This window comes from Hyperoodon ampullatus (assembly GCF_949752795.1).
Source record: "Hyperoodon ampullatus genome assembly, chromosome: 3".
Lineage (NCBI taxonomy): Eukaryota > Metazoa > Chordata > Mammalia > Artiodactyla > Ziphiidae > Hyperoodon > Hyperoodon ampullatus.
Window position 1 is genome coordinate 116,410,755 of NC_136916.1, and position 18,826 is coordinate 116,429,580.

The 18,826-nt window shown below is 36.1% G+C and overlaps 2 protein-coding genes across 4 annotated transcripts in view; one reads left to right on the forward strand and one right to left on the reverse strand.

Annotated features, from left to right (window-relative positions):
* The window catches only part of FAM177A1 (family with sequence similarity 177 member A1), a gene marked incomplete at its 5' end in the record, with an annotated part of 25,240 nt that extends 16,920 nt beyond the window's left edge, over positions 1-8,320 (forward strand). For 2 of the 3 annotated variants that reach the window (XM_079701255.1, XM_079701254.1), the window contains one exon: positions 1,820-2,510. In XM_079701255.1, coding sequence (XP_079557381.1) covers positions 1,820-2,026 — 207 coding nt within the window. In that variant the 3' untranslated portion in view covers positions 2,027-2,510. Of the gene's footprint in view, positions 1-1,819; positions 2,511-8,080 lie in introns of those variants that run through there. The other variant, XM_079701256.1, reaches the window with a different exon arrangement.
* PPP2R3C (protein phosphatase 2 regulatory subunit B''gamma) overlaps positions 4,110-18,826 on the reverse strand; it is a 25,663-nt gene continuing 10,946 nt past the window's right edge. The window contains exons 5-13 of the mRNA XM_079701253.1: positions 18,582-18,679; positions 17,429-17,499; positions 14,177-14,309; positions 12,917-12,972; positions 12,764-12,839; positions 11,834-11,970; positions 8,881-9,018; positions 6,618-6,677; positions 4,110-4,789 (exon numbers count right to left, since the gene is read on the reverse strand). Of these exons, the coding sequence (XP_079557379.1) occupies positions 4,601-4,789; positions 6,618-6,677; positions 8,881-9,018; positions 11,834-11,970; positions 12,764-12,839; positions 12,917-12,972; positions 14,177-14,309; positions 17,429-17,499; positions 18,582-18,679 (958 nt within the window). The 3' untranslated portion in view covers positions 4,110-4,600. The remainder of the gene's footprint in view (positions 4,790-6,617; positions 6,678-8,880; positions 9,019-11,833; positions 11,971-12,763; positions 12,840-12,916; positions 12,973-14,176; positions 14,310-17,428; positions 17,500-18,581; positions 18,680-18,826) is intronic.

Sequence of the window (18,826 nt, forward strand, 5' to 3'; positions counted from 1 at the left end):
TCTTTGAATTATTCCACATTTAAGATGAGGAAACAAGACCTGGTCTCTGTACTTAGGACACATAGACTGGATGTGGGAGAAGTGGAATGGGTTTGATGCACAGGAAATGACCAATACTAGAGATGTGTAAGTGCCAGTTGTTAAGGCACAAAGATATGAGGCGATTTTGTGTGCAGATGTCGTGAGGTCTTAGGGTGAGGGTGAAATGAGTTTAGCTTTAAAGAGTGAGAAAGCTTTAGCATTTAAGAGTGTGGGCTCGAGAACCAAGTGCTCTGCCACTTCCAACTTTGTAACCTTGGGCAAGATACTTAACCTATATAAGCTGCAGTTTCCTCGTCTTTGTAAGGAGGAAAATTGCAGCATCCATGCTCAGGGTTGCTCTAAGGATTAAATGAGTTAATATGTAAAATGCTTAGGGCAGCATGGAGTGTATATTGGTGAGCTTGAAATAAATATTAGAATCTTTCATTACTCCTTCAAGCAAACAAGGAGGGCAATTCGGGTAAAGCTACAATGTAGAGGCATGAATCTAGAAAGCTCAGCTCAGCTGACTGTATTTGTTATGTGGTTTCAAAAATGTTTTATGGGGCTTCCCTGGTGGCGCAGTGGTTGAGAGTCCGCCTGCCGATGCAGGGGACACGGGTTCGTGCCCCGGTCCGGGAAGATCCCACATGCCACGGAGCGGCTGGGCCCGTGAGCCATGGCCGCTGAGCCTGCGCGTCCGGAGCCTGTGCTCCGCAATGGGAGGCCACAACAGTGAGAGGCCTGCGTACCGCAAAAAAAAAAATAATAATAAAAATGTTTTATGAACAAATGAGTGTTTTTAACTCTACTAGTCTTGTTTAGAGCCTCATTACCTCATCTGGACTATTGTGATAGTCTCCTAAATGGTCTTTCTCCTTCACTCTCAGAAAATCTCTAGATTAATCATCCTGACAGGTTACTCACTCTGTACTGACTCACCATACTACAGGGACCAATGCAAATGCCACCATTTTCTCCATCAATTTAGTAGTTCTGGAACTAGAAGTTATTTACTCTCTAAATCTCTATAGTGGTTATTCCTTTCTGTTTTAATACTCTTCTTAAATGTCTTAACTTCCTTCCTAGATTGTAAACTTCTTGAGGGCAGGGACTGCCTTATCTGTCTACTAGGTGCTTATGGGAACACTAACGATGCTGTATCACTTAAGTGAATAGACCACCCTATTCCACTGAATAGGCTGACACCCTGTAACTGTAGTGATACAGTATTAGCTAATGTTTTATTTAGATTAGAATTAACCTGAAGAGATCCAGCCCATGTCAAAGTTAATTCAGGTCTCATCTAAGCTAAGCAGTGCTATACTGTGTTTTAAAAATAGCTTCACGGGCTTCCCGGGTGGCGCAGTGGTTGAGCGTCCGCCTGCCGATGCAAGGGACGCGGGTTCGTGCCCTGGTACGGGGGGATCCCACATGCCGCGGAGCGGCTGGGCCCGTGGGCCATGGTCTCTGGGCCTGCGCATCCGGAGCCTGTGCTCCGCAGCGGGAGAGGCCGCAGAGGTGAGGGGCCCGCGTACCGCAAAAAAAAAAAAAAAAAAAAAAAAAAAAAAAAAAAAAAAAAAATAGCTTCACTACATATACTTCATACAATAGTTTTCATTTCAATTTGGAAACAGGGGAAGGGGAAGTATGTCTTGTCTTAATTGGATGAAACTGAATTGGACATGACACTAATGTTTTGGTTAAAAAAAAGGCATAAGCAGATGAAAGTGGGAGAAAAATACTATTCCTTTTGGACATTTATATTTCAACTATTCTTGATATTTCCTCCTTTTAGGAAGAAGAAGAAGAAGAAGAGAACAGGATGTCTGAAGAAGCAGAAAGACAATACCAGCAAAATAAGCTGCAGGCTGATTCCATTGTTCAGTCAGATCAACCAGAATCACTTGTATCCAGTTCATTTGTGAATCTCAATTTTGAAATGGAGGGAGATTGTGAAGTAATTATGGAGAGCAAACAAAATCCAGTCTCTGTCCCTCCGTAGAATGAAATGACCATCAAACTTCTAAGGTAGTTTTTATACCAGGAACTTTCACACTCTCTATTCATGGGACTTAATAGTTATTTATATTTTAAATTATTAAGTTATCTGGAAAGGGGAGAATGTTTCTTTATTCTTAGGCTCTATCTAGCAAAAGCCAGATCTGAAATTTGGATATTTGTACTATGCTTTTCCTATGTCAGATTAGTGCTTTGGTTTTAAAATGATCTTTTAAAAAAAGTTAAGGACATTCTAGAACCCTAACCACCAATTAAGAAGAGTTAACTTAGCAAGCTTGTCTGTTATTTGTGTAAGAAAAAAAAAAACGTAAATTGCTGAATAAGGCTAACTGGAGCTGATATTCGTAGTCTCAGATTAAAATGAGGATTTTTCCCCTAGATCTTCTCATGTTATGTCCTACATTTATATATCTAACCATTCATTTCATACTAAGGACGGTTCACTGAATGTGTAATAAAAGGAGCAAGATGAAAGCATTTTGAATTTTCTTTCCTTGAGAATTAACTTTATTTCATGGGAAGGTGATTGAGTTTATAACACCACCAAATCTTAAGATGGGTTTCCATTTTTTAATGGTTAATCTTACTTTCTCTTTCAGTAGTTATTCAAACTTAAATAACTTTGGACATAATGTTAAAAACACTAGTTATGGGATGAAGTTATTAATGTATTTGTATTCAAATGGTAATACCTAGTGATTACCCACATGGCATCCTGTTTATGTCACTCTTTCAGCCCTGAATGCCTCCTATGGGTCAAGACTGGGGGACAGATGAAGACTTAACCCTCCAGGGCTCACTGTTAAATATTGTACAATGTGCAATGGTAGCATAATGAAGTTACCTGTCATTCACCACTTTGAAGCAGCAGCAGTGGATGGTTTGCTTGACCCAGTTGGCCATCTCTGTACCCACTGTGCCATTAGCAGACCTTACAAAAGTATAATATGAAACTAATTTTGAAAATACTCCTATGTGTTCAGAATCTTATATCTGTATGACTTAGATTTATAACTAAATGTGGATAAGGAGAAATATGTAGAGTATTTCAGATATGCTGCTCTTAAAAACCTATTCACAAACTTAAAGAGTTTTTAGGATTAATGGTTGTTAATAGCCTTCTAAATAGCATTAAGCTTTCAATCTTAACTGTATCTATATAGCTTCAAAGAAACAACAGAGCTACAGTGGGCTTATTATGGAAGTCTGTTAGCAATGAACATGAACATCTGCCCACTAAGTTCTTCAACTGAAATTTGAAGGATTTAGGAAAGATAATTCTTCATTAGGAATCCTCAGTTACATGGATTCATGGTATGGTGGTTCATGGCATGTGATGGTGATCTTTTTGGTCATGGGTATAAACTATATAATTTAGTGCTTAAAGGATTGTCAGATTATGTAATGTCATAAATTATAGTTTACCAGTAGCTCTAAAGAATGCTAATCTGATGTGTTCCCTATAATTTTTTATCTTCATTTGAGAAGATATTCAAGCTCAAATATTTATTTGGTTATCCTGTAAAGGCAAGCATATCTAAAGGTGATCTGAATCTTCTCTCCCTAGAGGCACTAGATCTAAAAGAGTTGACTCAGAAACTTTTCTGATTGTAGTAGAAGGAAGATAATGATTAATGAAGGTTTTACATTTCTTGAATTTTACTTTTTCTACTTGTCCAACAGTGGCCAGTTTGTAATGTTTATATAGTTATTCACTGTGCCTTAAATTTTTATACTTTTTATTTATGCAAACTATAAAATTTCCCATAAATGCATTAAATGGTTTTGTCTTATTTTTAAGCCTCTTTCACTTTTTCTTCCTTTTCAACCCTTTTAATAGTTACTATTCCTTCTGAATCATAGTTCATGATATTCTACCCTCTTCTATTCTTTCATCTCTTAAAAATTAGTATAATTGAGAATCTTTACACTTAGTTAACAAATTCTCTAACAAAAATCCTTAACAAAATGGAGTTAAGTTTTGTAAAATGTAACCTGGTGCTGGTTAATAAAGGTAGACAAATTTTTTTATAACAATGATTTTAATTAAAGTAAAATACTAACTTGAATACTTTTTATTGAAACATTCTATTAAAATAAACATCATGTCCAAATACTTCCCAGAAATGAAATGGCCCTACTCTGATGAATGGGGAAGTCTATAATCTTTGATATACATAATACTTTAGAATATTCAAGGTTAAATGATATAATTTAAACTATCTTTCAAGTATTCAAATTCTTAGTGACTAATGTCAGAACTATTCCATTAAAACTTCCTTTATTTCTAAAGATTATACAGATTTAAAGTGGACTCCTACCTTCACCAGATCACACTTGCCATATTTGAGCTAAGTGAAACCAGAATTTACTGACTCCTAATTTGGTCCCATTTCTTCCAGACCACTACAACCAAAATTCCAGTAGCCAGAACATTTGCTGTGTTCTATAGACATATGAAGTGTTTTATTTAGACCATTTCTAAGGATTCTGCTTCAAAGGTTTTACATGCAGCATTCAAGCTTATTTTAATGAATACAGTCTAGTCTTTGAGAGATCATGTATCATCAAGGTCTGCAGAGTTTTCATTATCATTTGCAACAAGGGCTTCTCTATTCTCGTAAGTCCAGAAGCCATTCAGATCAATTAGAATGGTGGTGACTGTGTCTCCTTGATTACTGTTGATTAAATCCTGAAGAGAGATTTTCAAAGGATCCTTTGGTTTTACCATGTCAAAGATTTCATCCTGCAAGAGAGGAAAAAAATACAATGAAATCTGATATCTGATTCACTTAATTTCTATCATACAGTGATCTAAAATTCAGGGCTGGCACTTGAGCTTACGTAAAATTTTTTGTTCCAGTTTTTTCTTTTTCATTTAACAGGCCATCCACCTCTTCTCTATACGCACAAAATTTTATTGGAAGATTCCTTAGGTACAGGCATACCCTTGGAGATATTGTGAGTTCAGTTCCAGACCACTGCCATAAAGTGAATATTGCAATAAAGCTAGTCATGTGAAATTTTTGGTTTCCCATTGCATATAAAAGTTATATTTACACTATACTGTAGTCTGTTAAGTGTGCAATAGCATTATGTCTAATAAAATATACATACCTTAATTAAAAAATACTTTATTGCTAAAAAAATGCTAACCACCATCTGAGCCTTCAACGAGTTGTAATCTTTTTGCATTAGTAACACCAAAGATCACAGATCACCATATAACAAATGTAATAATAATAATAATAATAGAATATTGTGAGAATTACCAAAATGTGACACAGAGACACCAAGTGAGCAAATGCTGTTGGGAAGATGGCACCGATAGACTTGCCTGACTAGGGTTGCCACAAACCTTCAATTTATAAGAAATGCAATGAAACAAGGTATGCCTGTATGTGTCTTATAGAGAAATTGAAGCTCAGAGTTTAAGCTGCATAGCTAATTAGCAGCGAAACTAATGTAGTGTTCTTTGAATATATGTTAACTAACTACTTATATTTTTCTGTTGTCTTCTAACTGGTGGTAAAGCAAGGCCTTGATTTAAGTGCAAACTTGGCTCAAAGTAAAAACTTAAATGCTTTAGAGCCAAGACAGTGACAAAGCTTCATTTCCAATAATGATGTCAGCCTTTTACTCTGGACCTGGAATGGGTGGGGGGAGCTCGGTATTAAAGAACTAGTCATCCACAGTGACACTAAATTGTGCTAAAAATGACTGGAATATATGGAAGAACCTCTTCTATATTATGAAGTGTACTATAAGATTACTTACAGGGAATTAGTACATGTTTTCTAATCTGTTTGTAGTAAAATCACTCAAAGTATTTAATAGCATTTAAAGAGGCAAATTGCATTTTTAAAGGTTAGAACAATTCAGGTAAACGAAATGCATGAACGTTTAATCTTGTGTGTATGTGAAACTTCCCTTTCCAGGTTGGTGGCAGTTTAAAATTACTAGTTCTTAAGTTGCCAGTTGCATAGTTTCAAATTTGTCTCACCTATATTAAACCAAAATAGCCCTTTATCTCATTATACTTGGTTAAAACTGGATGGGTTATTTTATTACATTACTTCACCTGAACCAATACTGGATACTCAAAGTGTTTCATAGCTGGTAAAAGTCTGATTACTAAAATGCTAAGTAGCAGCATGTATTTCAAATAGTGGTAGTTTTCATACTGTAAGATTGATGTCTCCTTAAATACCAAGGCAAGCAAGCCCTTTGAAGTAGCAGACTAAAAATGTGCCTGAACCTAAATAGCTCCCCCAAATTCAGTTTACAGTGGAACAGACTACCAAAGGATATAGGCTATACTGATTCTCTTAGTTTTCGATCAAAATGAATGAATGCTTCCAATGAGAACATGAGACTGACAATGCTAAAATCTTATACTGCACAAATCATTAGTCCAAGTATGTTCTCAGTTTCTAATGACTTAAATATTAATTCAGAACAAATAACAGCAAATACTTGATTTGGTTCAGTACTTCATAAGTTGCTTTCAGGTAAAAACTTCATTTAATGCAAATGATTGTGTGGTGTTACGTAAATTAAAGAAAAAAAGTAACCTTGACGTCTTGAAATGAAACAGGATCCTGTCCATGGATTTTCATTAGTTCTTGTATGGCCTGTATTTAGTAGAAATAAATCTTTAAATAAAAAACAAAATACGCAACATTCCCTGTCCTGTCCCATGGTCCCTTTCCAGTTCCATTTGCTATCCTATCAGACCACAGCCCTCATCGTTTTAACCACTCTTGCCAATATTCTCAAATTCCTTGACCTTGCTTCACATCTGTTGAGCAAAACCTAAACACTGGATCAGTGTAACCATCAACTTTTCTAGACCTACACCTTAGCTATGGAGAACTTCATAAAGAAAGTATACAAGAGTACAGATTACTATTGCATAGGAATGTTCTCCAACCCCAGATGGGCCTTTAACAGGCCTAGCAATTCTGTTATGACCTGCTTCTCCCATTTTCCAGGAACGCTGTTCATACCTTCACCATTCTTTAAGGCACCCAATCCACCACCTCCCCTCCCACCCTACACTTTCTCTTCTACTTGACAGAAAAAATGGAGGTAAAACTCCCTCAAACTCTTCTCTTTTATGAACTTTAACAGAAAAATACTGACTGAGAAACTACTGTGATCCAGTTGAACTAACAAATGTTTTAGGTGGGAGTCATTCACTGGAAAATGTGAAGCTTAAAATTCTTGGAAAATAATATGTTCCAAGTACCTACTCTGTAGTGCCACTGATATCAGAATGTGCACAGGGCATCTCTTTGCAGCAGATGAGTATCTGAGTACACTCGAAGCTACTAGAGCAGGAGACTGGATGGAATGATCTAGAGTGCACCATCTGGGCCCAGCTTTTATCACTGGGATACTGATGTACAAAGGCTCTAAGAACAGTCCAGGACTGCAGGGCTCAGCACCAGTAACTTTGTACCTTAGCCCATACAACGAAGCCTAAATAAACTTTGATAAAATAAAGGTATGAAATATTTTCAATGTATTTAATAAATAAAATTTAATATTCAAAGAGTAGAGGATACTATAAAAAATCTTTATGAAAAGGGATTGAGTATTTAGCTTCCAAAAGATATATTTACTTTGTTTTCCTAAAACTGAATTTTCATTTAATAGGTCTGCCTAAAGTGGGGGGCATCCCTATGATGGGTGGTATTATATTCTCAGATGAGCCACTGATATAAGCCCACGTAGCATTCAATTTTTAAAAAATGCATCCTAATACTGGGATTGTAATTTATCCTTATAATAATCTGCAGTCATTACTACCTAGAAAATAGAAAGCTTTTCAGGGAATTTAACATGAAATTATGAAATATATACTCTGAAACTCAGAAATCAGATAAAGTTATTTTAAAAGTATTAAAAATTTTTTAAGTGGAAAAGAAAAAGCCTCTGGGGGAAAACTTCTTATGACAAAGATGTGAAAATGTCATTTTTATTGTTTAAAAAAATTTCTTCTTACTATCAATCTTAACCATATAAAAATCAGATGGTCTTCTGAAAACCAGCTATAGAAATGTGGCAGTGGAATGGAACACTACTGTACAAAACCTTTCCATCAAGTAGAAAAGTCACCATTCAAACTGAGGAATGATTTATCTTTTTTTTTTCTTTTTTTAGCATCTTTATTGGAGTATAATTGCTTTACAATGGTGTGTTAGGATTTATCTTACAAGGGAAGACATTCCTACGTTTACACCTGCTGCAGCTGAATGCTTATCAGGTAAAATACAATCAAATTCCACTTCAGAGCTCATCATGCTATTCTCTGAGACCACCTACGGCACAGAATAAGTATTTCAGCAAATCTGTTTCACACTGAAATGCAGCCCACAATTCTAGCCAATTTTTAAATTTATATTTTTTACAGCATAGCAATTAAAAGAATCTATAGGTACCAGATGTGCAGAACTCCTGTGGAAAGGAGTTACCTTTTCTGTACTGTATAAAGTTTCTAAAGTTTCTGTAGGATTTTACATACTAGTTTTTAATCACCAAGAGCATATAATTTCTCAGGTATGTTTGTATCTCCACTGGCTAATAACCTCTGACGTATATTTACACACTTTTTAGTATTCTATGACTAATCAAATCAGTATTGATTTAGCCCATTTATGTTTTTAAAAATAGAAAAAAAAAACCCTAAAACCTGACTTGATTTCCTTCTGAAATCTGTTAGGTAAACGCTTTTGTTAAATTTAAACATCCCAAGTTAGATAAAATTGTCATTGGGTAGGTAATTTAAACCAAATTGTATAACAAAGACACATTTACACAAATGAGGCTTACCCTAAAGAAATAATTAAGGGAAAAGACATTCAGATATCCTTTGTTCTCAATGTCAAGCAATTTGAAAATATATTGCAGAGCTGCAGGTTCTTTTCGGTTTTCTAATGCAAGAACAAAATCCAGGTAGGTCTTATAGTCCTATAGAAAAGAAAATGACATTCGTTAGAGGCCTTATTTGTAATTAACTTTTCAAGTGACTGATGATTTGAAGATGTTTGTAATCAAAGATGGCAATTTTTTTTAATATGAAACAAGAAATCCATACTTAATATATACTTAATGTTGGTTTCTAGGAATTCTACATAGCAGTTTATCTGTACAGGACAGTTTGAGGGGGCACAGCTCATTTTCTTATAAGAGATTTGCTGTGTTAAACCATAATTTTCATTCATAGGCTTTTGAAATGGACAGGACAGTGACTAACCTTTGCATGTTGCCACTAAATTTGTATTTTCATTTCGGTGTGGTCATTCTGAAATAGTTTTAAACTTTAATTCAGATGATTTCCAAAAAGTCATCTTAAGAGTGCTAGAGTGGCTTCCCTGGTGGCGCAGTGGCTAAGAATCCACCTGCCAATGCAGGGGACACGGGTTCGAGCCCTGGTCTGGTAAGATCCCACATGCTGCGGAGCAACTAGCCCGCAAGCCACAACTGCTGAGGCCCACGCGCCTAGAGCCCGTGCTCCGCAACGAGAAGCTATCACAATGAGAAGCCCATGCACCACAACGAAGAGTAGCCCCCGCTCACCGCAACCAGAGAAAGCCCGCACACAGCAACAAAGTCCCAACACAGCCAAAAATAAACAAATTTATTTAAAAAAAAAGAGTGCCAGATATCCTACAGTGATCTGACACTGTTCTCATCCGAAAAGGGGGCAAGAGAGTACAAATGAAGGCTGAAAAGACATGAACAGAACAGAAAGCTTTCTCTACGAAAAAGGGATAGTCACAGATTACTTTTTCTGCATGTTTAAAAAAAGTAAAGTACTTGGGAGATTCTCACTTGGAAAAGTTTGTAATCTTGGAAAGGATTTTCTTAGGCTAAGATTAAGAATTCTTTTCTGCATAAATCGTAGTATAAAGAGCTAGAGATGCAGCCTCATCATAGTTAAACTCCACGCCTAACTGTAGCTTCTGATTTTCTTTATTCACCAGGTTATTAGCATACTCCAAGCTCCTCACTGTTAACTGCAGGCAGCTGTGGGAGTCATGAAGCAGAGTTTCTGCACCTTTTCCTCTTTCCCTTTGCAGTTGGCTAACAATGGTGTTATTTAGAAAACTGCTATTAAAGCTAAATGATAAAACCTAAAACCCTGATTCTCTTCTGACAGTATGACCATTTCTTAAGCATCATTGGTTTGGAAAAGTTATCAGATCCTTAACACATACTTTTAATAGCAAGAATGGTGATTTAAAAATGCTATTTAGAATTTTCTTCTCAAGTATTTTGCATTGTTGTGATAAAAGGACAGGTGTATATTAGTAAATCTTTAGCTGCTAAGGTAGCCACTTAGAGTAATACTACCTGATTCTTAGATTTAAATCATGGCATCTGTGGTACTATATCTGACCTGGTAATTTAATGAATGAACCATCTATATGAAAACAGTCAATAGGATTTACCTGTTTTTCAGTTTTTTTTACTAGTCCACACTTCTCTACAATAGGTGCACCGACAATGAAATGAACAAAAATATTAAAATTTTGTTTGCCCTGAGTCCATGAGGGAAGTAATGTTTTTAAGCAAATTTACCTTAAGATCAAAGGCTCTGAATCTCCAATAATTTGATCAGTTCATACTTCTTAAGATACTGTTATACACTGATATGAAAATAATGCTGTATCGTATCAAGAAAAAGGCTTTCGTGATTAAGAAAATGGACAGAGGACCTGAAGAGTCATTCTTCTTTTTTTTATAAATTTATTTATTTTATTTTATTTATTTATTGTTTCTGGCTGCTTTGGGTCTTTGTTGCTGCTTCATTGCTTTTCTCTAGTTGCAGCGAGCGGGGGCTACTCTTCGTTGCAGTGCGCGGGCTTCTCATTGCAGTGGCTTCTCTTGTTGCGGAGCACGGGCTCTAGGCACACGGGCTTCAGTAGTTGTGGCATGTGGGCTCACTAGTTGTGGCTCGAGGGTGCTAGAGCACAGGCTCAGCAGTTGTGGCGCACGGGCTTAGTTGCTCCACGGCATGTGGGATCTTCCCGGGCCAGGGCTCGAACCCATGTCCCCTGCATTGGCAGGCCGATTCTTAACCACTGAGCCACCAGGGAAGCCCAAAAGTCATTCTTCTGAAGAAGACATCAGATGGCCAACAGGCAGATGAAAAGATGCTCAACATCACTAATCACCAGGGAAATGCAAATCAAAACCACAATGAGATATTACCTCACACCTGTGAGAATGGCTACCATTAAAAAGATAACTAACAAGTGTTGACAAGAATATACAGAAAAGGGAACCCTCATGCACTGTTGGTGGGAATGCAAACTGGTGCAGCCACTATGGAAAACATTATGGAGGTTCCTCAAAAAATTAAAAATATAACTACTATATGATCCAGAAATTCCATTCCTGGATATTTATCTGAAGAAAATGGAAACACTAATTTGAAAACATACATGCACCCCGATGTTCACAGCAGCATTATTTACATTAGCCAAGATATGGAAGCAAAATGAGTGTCCATCGACAGATGAATGGATAAAGATGATATGGTATACATATACAATGGCATACTACTCAGCCATAAAAAATAATGAAATCTCTGCATAGGGAATATAGTCAATATTTTACAATAACTTTGGTATATAATCTATAAAGACAGTGAATCACTATGTTGTATACATGAAACTAATATAACATTGTAAGTCAACTATATTTCAATTTAAAAAAAAAAGGCTTTTGGAAATTGTGGGAGCCTAAATTTTTAAAACTTAGAGATTTAAACTACTACCATTTCTCCATCATAAGTGAGACACTCCTGGAAAACACGGTCTAAGAAGACATTGGTCATGGTTGCTGTTCCATAGCGGGAGAGTTCTTCTTTACTGAGCATGCCATTGTGATCCTTATCAAGATTCAAATATTGGCCTTGGGGAGAAAGATGATAAAAAGACACTTATGACCAAAATAAAATTCTAACTAAAAGACAAAAGAATAAACACTAACAAAAAGTTATTTTTATTGGTTAATATTTTGATTTTTAAACTAATTATGTTACAGTCATGGTAGACATCTGCTATCCCTGCAATCTCTATCAGAACAACTGTTAAGCCAGAACCAGTCAAAGAAAACTCATCATAAAGGTCATGCCTTTATGCTATTTCACTTAACATCATTATTTGTTTTCAGTTTGCAACCTTTTATAACTTTCCTAGGATTCTAAATTAGATGGAGGTAGGGGTCAACCAACATAAAGCACTGAAATGCTGGCACTTGAAAGCAGAGGTCAAGGTTGCCAAAATGAGTCACAAGACCACCCAAAAGGACAATGTAACAGACGAATGAAATTCAAGAAAAAAAGCAAACTAGGCCCTAAAACACACCCCTCTGTGGACCCTGAGAGTAGCATGTTATCACAATGCAAGATCACAGGTGATATTCATAATAATGTTCCTGAGTCAACAATAAAAAAATCAAACTACATTCTTTATGCTGAAGTGTTAGAAATGTACTAACTTAAATAAGAGTCACAAAAATATAAAACGCTGGTATTTAAACAAGTAAAATTTAATAATCTAGAATATAAGCTCGTAAGGAAATTAGAATACTTTGATCTTAAGGTAAATTAGGCTATGTATAAAACTGTCCTTTGAACACCAGTTAATGAAACATTAACTGAGGAACGGATAATTCAAATTATAGCATTATTATAAGAACATACCATACACCCGTAGGGCAGAAGGGGCAGAAAACCAATTTGTTTCTTGACTCTCCTTGGACAGTTCCTCATCCCTTAACTATATGAGCATAGAGACATAATTAGAAGATAGCAACTGTGAAGTGATATAATTAAGTAGTTTAAAAACATATTTACCTCCAATAAATCATCTAGGAAGCTGCATGCTAAAATATCTTGAATTTTTATCTTCCCTTTAAAGAACATAAACACAATTACTTAATTTTAAAAACAAGAGCAACTCAATTTTATAAAGGTATTATTTTAGAAGAGCAATTGCACAATTGATATTTTAAACTTCCTAGCTCTCATGCTCCAAAGTCCTTACTATGCATTTCTGTGAAAAGGGAAATCTGCAGGGAATATTTAATAAAATCTCATAGAGGTATGTCTACCTATATACCCCCAACTATATACATCCAATTGAGAAATTCCAAAATTACATTGATACCAGATTCCAAAAAAAGTTGTGTTAATTTTTTTGTGGTTATGGATATGATACTGTCAGTAGTCAAATAAGGAGACTTTCCAGTTTTCCTTTGCAGGTTCTGGAATAGAAAGCAATATAGAGGCATGGTTAAGAGAGATGGGATTTAAATGCCACTTCTAGACATGCAATCCATCTAAGTCTTAGTTGCTTCACACATAAAATATGGGTAATAATACCTTCCTAATGGAGTTATGATAAGAAAATGAAAGAATCTATGTAAAATGCTTAGCACAGTACTTAGTACATAATAAACAGTCAAAACTGTTGGCTATTATTATTGCATAAATTTCCAAGGAAAAAGATGTGTGTGTGTGCCTATAATGGAGGCGTTTAAAAAAACTGACAGCTACCCCACTCTGTGATGGACTCACAGCTGCATTTTCAAGGACAGAAGGAGTATCGGGCTTTGATTTGGGCCTCTGTCCCAGACACATGTATTTAAGCCTAGCAGGTTAGAATAGTTGATAAATGTACTGTTAATGAGGCAAAATTTACAAATCTGATCCTCATATAGGATAGTTAACTTGAAAATGAGAAAAACAGATCATGGCTAAATGGTCCTCCTATCTCCCAATTCATATTTTTGGTCAAAAAGAAGAATGCTCCAGTATATTACCTATCAGGAATAGCAAATTATATCAGAATACCTGGCTTCTTAGAACTGGAAAGAATATACTTCATTTTAGAGATGAAAACATTGTAAAATGTTAGGTGATATTCCCACTGTCACACAGCTGATTATGGTTGGCACAAGTAAATCAAAAGATCTACATGTCAAAAGATTTATATATTAATGGCAATAACATGTTAGGAAAATAAATAACATTTTAAAGACTTTTCTCTAGTTATTGAAATTTAGAAGTAATGATAATCTCATAATATCTAAGTTAGATAAGATTTTCTTTTACCTGTTCTTAGAGGGTCTAAAAAGAAGAAGAACTTCCTAACTGCTGTACAAACATAAAAGGAGTAAAAAGATTTTTCCAGCCCATCTAATTGTGGCAAAGTAGGGATAAGTTCCAATATGTAGTTTTCTAAATCCTGAAAGAACAAAACAAAATAAAACTTTAAAGGGTTAAATGTCTGATCTTGTTTCTTCATGAGATACTGGAATATAATTTCAGTCCTAAAAATTATTCAGTTTTAAAACTATATGAATGATGAAATAAATTCATTTGTGACTGAGTTTCAGATATTTTTCTTGGCTTGTTGTTTTCTTTTAACTTTGTTTATGATGGTCTTTGCTCTCAGATTTTTAAAAATTTAGCTGAACTTATTGTTTTTTAGACTTCTGAGCTTTGTCATACTTAGAAAGGCTTTCCCTATTCCAAGATTATATATTTAAAAGCCTCTCATGGTTTCTTATATTTATTTTAATCATTTCATTACTTTTGCTTTATCCATTGTAAAGTATAATGTTTCTAGTTCATTTGAGACACTTTATAATTTAAGTTGTAGGACAGATGGCATCTCAAACATGGTGTGTCCAAAACTGGACTCTTACTATCCCCAACCCTGGTCCTCACCCATATTCCCCTATTCCACCATTTATTCAAAGTAAAAAAGTTAAACTTGGTTCCTGCCTTTTCTTCACCAAGGCCCCCACCCCTTACCCCCAAAATCTAATCCAGCAGCAAATTTTTGTCATTGTTAGGGTGTGTGTGTCCAAAATATATACTGAATTAATCTATTACTGGCTTCTACAGACATCACCCTGGTCTGGGCCACTATCATCTCTCACCTGGACAACCACAGTAATTTCCTAATTATTCCTTCTTTGACTCTAGGCTCCTTACAATTCATTCTCCACACATCCAGTAATTTTTTAAAATGTAAACCAGGGAGTTCACTGGTGGTCTAGTGGTTAGGAGCCTGGAATTTCACTGCCGTGGCCAGGGTTCAATCCCTGGTCGGGGAACTGAGATCCCACAAGCCACATGGCCAAAAAATAAATAAATAAAATAAAAGGTAAACCATATCCTGACAGATTCAGCTTAAAAATTCTGATGGCTTCCCATTAGTCTCAATATAAAATCCAAACTCTTTATCATGGTCTAACAACCCAATATGTGGCCCTGCCTACTTCTCCAACTTCACCTCCTGTCACTCTAACCCTCGCCCATATGCTCCAGCTACACTGGCTTTCTTCTGCTCCTAGAACAGGTCAGGTTTAACTGTGCCTTGGGGACACTGAACTTGCTGTTCCCTCTGTATTACATTTTCATAAGGCTGGCTTCTTTCTCATCCTTCATGGCTAAAACTCAATCACTATCTCAGAGGCAGCTCTTACATCTTATCTAAAATAGTTCCCCAACCCCAGTCATACACTTTTAGTACCCTATTTTTCTCCTTAGAACTTGTCACTCTTTGAAATCATGTTGCTCATAATTTAGTGTCTGCCTCCCCACTCTGCTAGGAAAAAAGCACCTTAAGAATAAGGCTTAGGGCTTCCCTGGTGGCGCAGTGGTTGAGAGTCCGCCTGCCGATGCAGGGGACGCGGGTTCGTGCCCCGGTCTGGGAGGATCCCACGTGCCGCGGAGAGGCTGGGCCCGTGAGCCATGGCCGCTGAGCCTGCGCGTCCGGAGCCTGTGCTCCGCAACGGGAAAGGCCACAGCAGTGAGAGGCCCGCGTACCGCAAAAAAAAAAAAAAAAAAAAAAAGAATAAGGCTTAGCAATGTACCTGGCACAAGTAAGTGTTTGGTGATTGCTTATTTAATAAGATTTAGTAAGTGGATGAGAGTTTGCCTATACTACTCAAATTACAGATGTTGGCTCTGGAAATTACTGTCTTTTAAATAAGGGAGAAACAAAATCTGGTTTCAAAAGGCAAAGTGCCAAGGTTAGGAGAGTCATTTCTTTTCTTTCAGAGAAATGTTTTCTTTCATTGAGAGAAGGGAACATTACTCCCTTTTAAACACAACTACAGAGATATACTGTTGCTTTTCTCTCTCTTCCTCCCATTCCTCTTGCAATTTTTGTTTCCATTCATGGGAAGAGGCAAGAAAAGTTTGTTTTGTAAACCATCTAATGGCTGACAAGAATTCTCAGAGCTATAGAAGTACTCCAATATCTGACCCGAGTAAGTATCAACCAGTGTTTAATACATCTTCCTTGCTAAAGACAGATGGATAGAAGCAAGAACCTTTTACTGTCAAGCTGATCTGAACCTTAAAGGACAAGAATTATACTGTGGCCCTAGAAAGGTTTTTAAGTGTAAGTATCCAGTATGAGCTAACAGATTCTATCTATAGAAATCTGGATAAAACACGAGTGCAACAAATTATAATAGGAAACATAAACTGTAACAGGGAATTTACATCTCTTTAAATTTTATATCTGAATATTTATTTAAGTGATTAATAACCTGGTTCATATTTATGCATAACTCCCTTCCCCCTTTGTATATATTTGAGAAAAAAAGCCTGAGCTGAAAAGAAGATAGATTGACTGATTGATTTACTTATTTATTTATTTGCTTGCTTGCTTGCCACGCTGCGCAGCATGTGGGACCTTAGTTCCCCGACCAGGGATCGAACCTGGGCCCCCTGCCTTGGAAGCTCTGAGTCTTAACCACTGGACCACCAGGGAAGTCCCCATATAATTGAGATACCCACACTTACAAGAATAGTGATTTGGATCATGAGGCTATAATATAATTCTCTGTTGATAACCTGTTGATAACCACATTAGTGCCTAATGGGAAATAAATAGCCTCTTGGTAACTGACCTTACAACCCAAACCTGAAGGTGGGACTATAGTCACATTATTTTTCTTATATTTCCAAAAAAAGGAAAAACTACTGGCCCTTACATTTTAAAACAGTCATACACTGATAACACTCATGAATAACCAAAAGTTTTTCACTGTTTCTTCAATGATTTTTAATCCAGTTAAAACATTACATTCTTTTCTTCTCCTTTAAAAGGCTTTTTTTTTCTTTAAAGGTTGGAGAAAAAGAATTTAGAAAGGAATTTTTGTGACCAATATACACTTAAAAAGTTCTTTAGTAACACGTTATTTGTAAAAACAAACAAAGCAGAGAAACAAAACAAAATAAGAATTATCTGTAATCTCAACACCCAGTGATAACTACTGTTTAGCATTTTGGTGTCTAGAGCATTCTGGTGTCTAGCGTTTATTAAAGTAGGTTAATACTTACAGATTCCCGAAGATACCCTTGTCCAGCAACATCATATAAACTGAGGCCTATTCTTGTTTGATGAAGCCAAACTGACAATAAACAAGAAAATGAAATATAATTATTAAGATCTATCTGTTAGTATATATATATGCATAAAAGGAGATAGATTAGAGAGACAAGCTAATTTAATGACTCTATAAACATATTTTTCTCACATATATTACTTATCTCATTAATCCAAAAATTGTTTGAAACAAAATAAATATACCATAGAATTAACTGCAGATATTAACAATGCTACCATGCCTAAAGTGACAATAAAGTTGATGCCCTTGAGAATACTGGTGTTCCACCAAAACAGGAGTTCTGATATTGTGCCTTTAGTGAAGCAGCTTTTATTCTACTGAGGTTAATTACCACAACCAAATATTAAAGCTGGTACACACAGGACTTGACAGGTCATTATGGAACTTATAGGAATCATAACAATTCCAACTTGTTTAATAAATACTCCTTGAGATGAAGCTACAGTTGTGAGTTTGAAACTATCCTCTCAGGCAACTCAACCTGTAATATATTGGCGAAATAAAATTACCAGTGAATTAAAGTATTTCAAATAACCATCCATTAAAACTCTTGGTTCAGGGCTTCCCTGGTGGCGCAGTGGTTGAGAGTCCGCCTGCCGATGCAGGGGACACGGGTTCGTGCCCCGATCCCGGAAGATCCCACATGCCGCGAAGCGGCTGGGCCCGCGAGCCATGGCCGCGGAGCCTGTGTGTCCGGAGCCTGTGCTCCGCAACGGGAGAGGCCACAGCAGTGAGAGGCCCGCGTACAGCAAAAAAAAAAAAAAAAAAAAAAAAAAAAAAAAAAAAACTCTTGGTTCAGCTTTTGATATACCTAGTTAGCTAGTATCTTCAAGATACATGAGGCTTTTGTTTTGTTTGTTTTTTATAATAATGAACCCAAATGTATGATAGAAACTTTCAGCTCTAGTAAGTTCCAGGAGAGAATCATAATAATAGGAAAACAAATCTTGGTCAAAAGACAAGAATTCTGTTATTCAAATTTACTAAGAGTTGTTTGACATGGAAGGGATACTATAAAAGCACTGACTGGAAACCTACTTGATTCCCAGATAGAAGGAGTTCAAGTACAATGAAAATGAAATCACCTTTTCTCATGACATAATTAAAGAACTGCATGATGGAAATTCTTCCATAAGAATCTGTATGAAGGAGTTTAGCAAAGACTTTTGCTGCGAAAAATTGCCTAAGGAAAGGAAATAAAGATTAAATCATCTGCCAATATAATATAAAAATGACTTCTGTATGATTTAGCAGACAACAGCATAAATTCAAACAATTAAAAATCAAAGTGGTGGGAAGAAAATCAAAGTGAGAACTATAGTTCAAAACT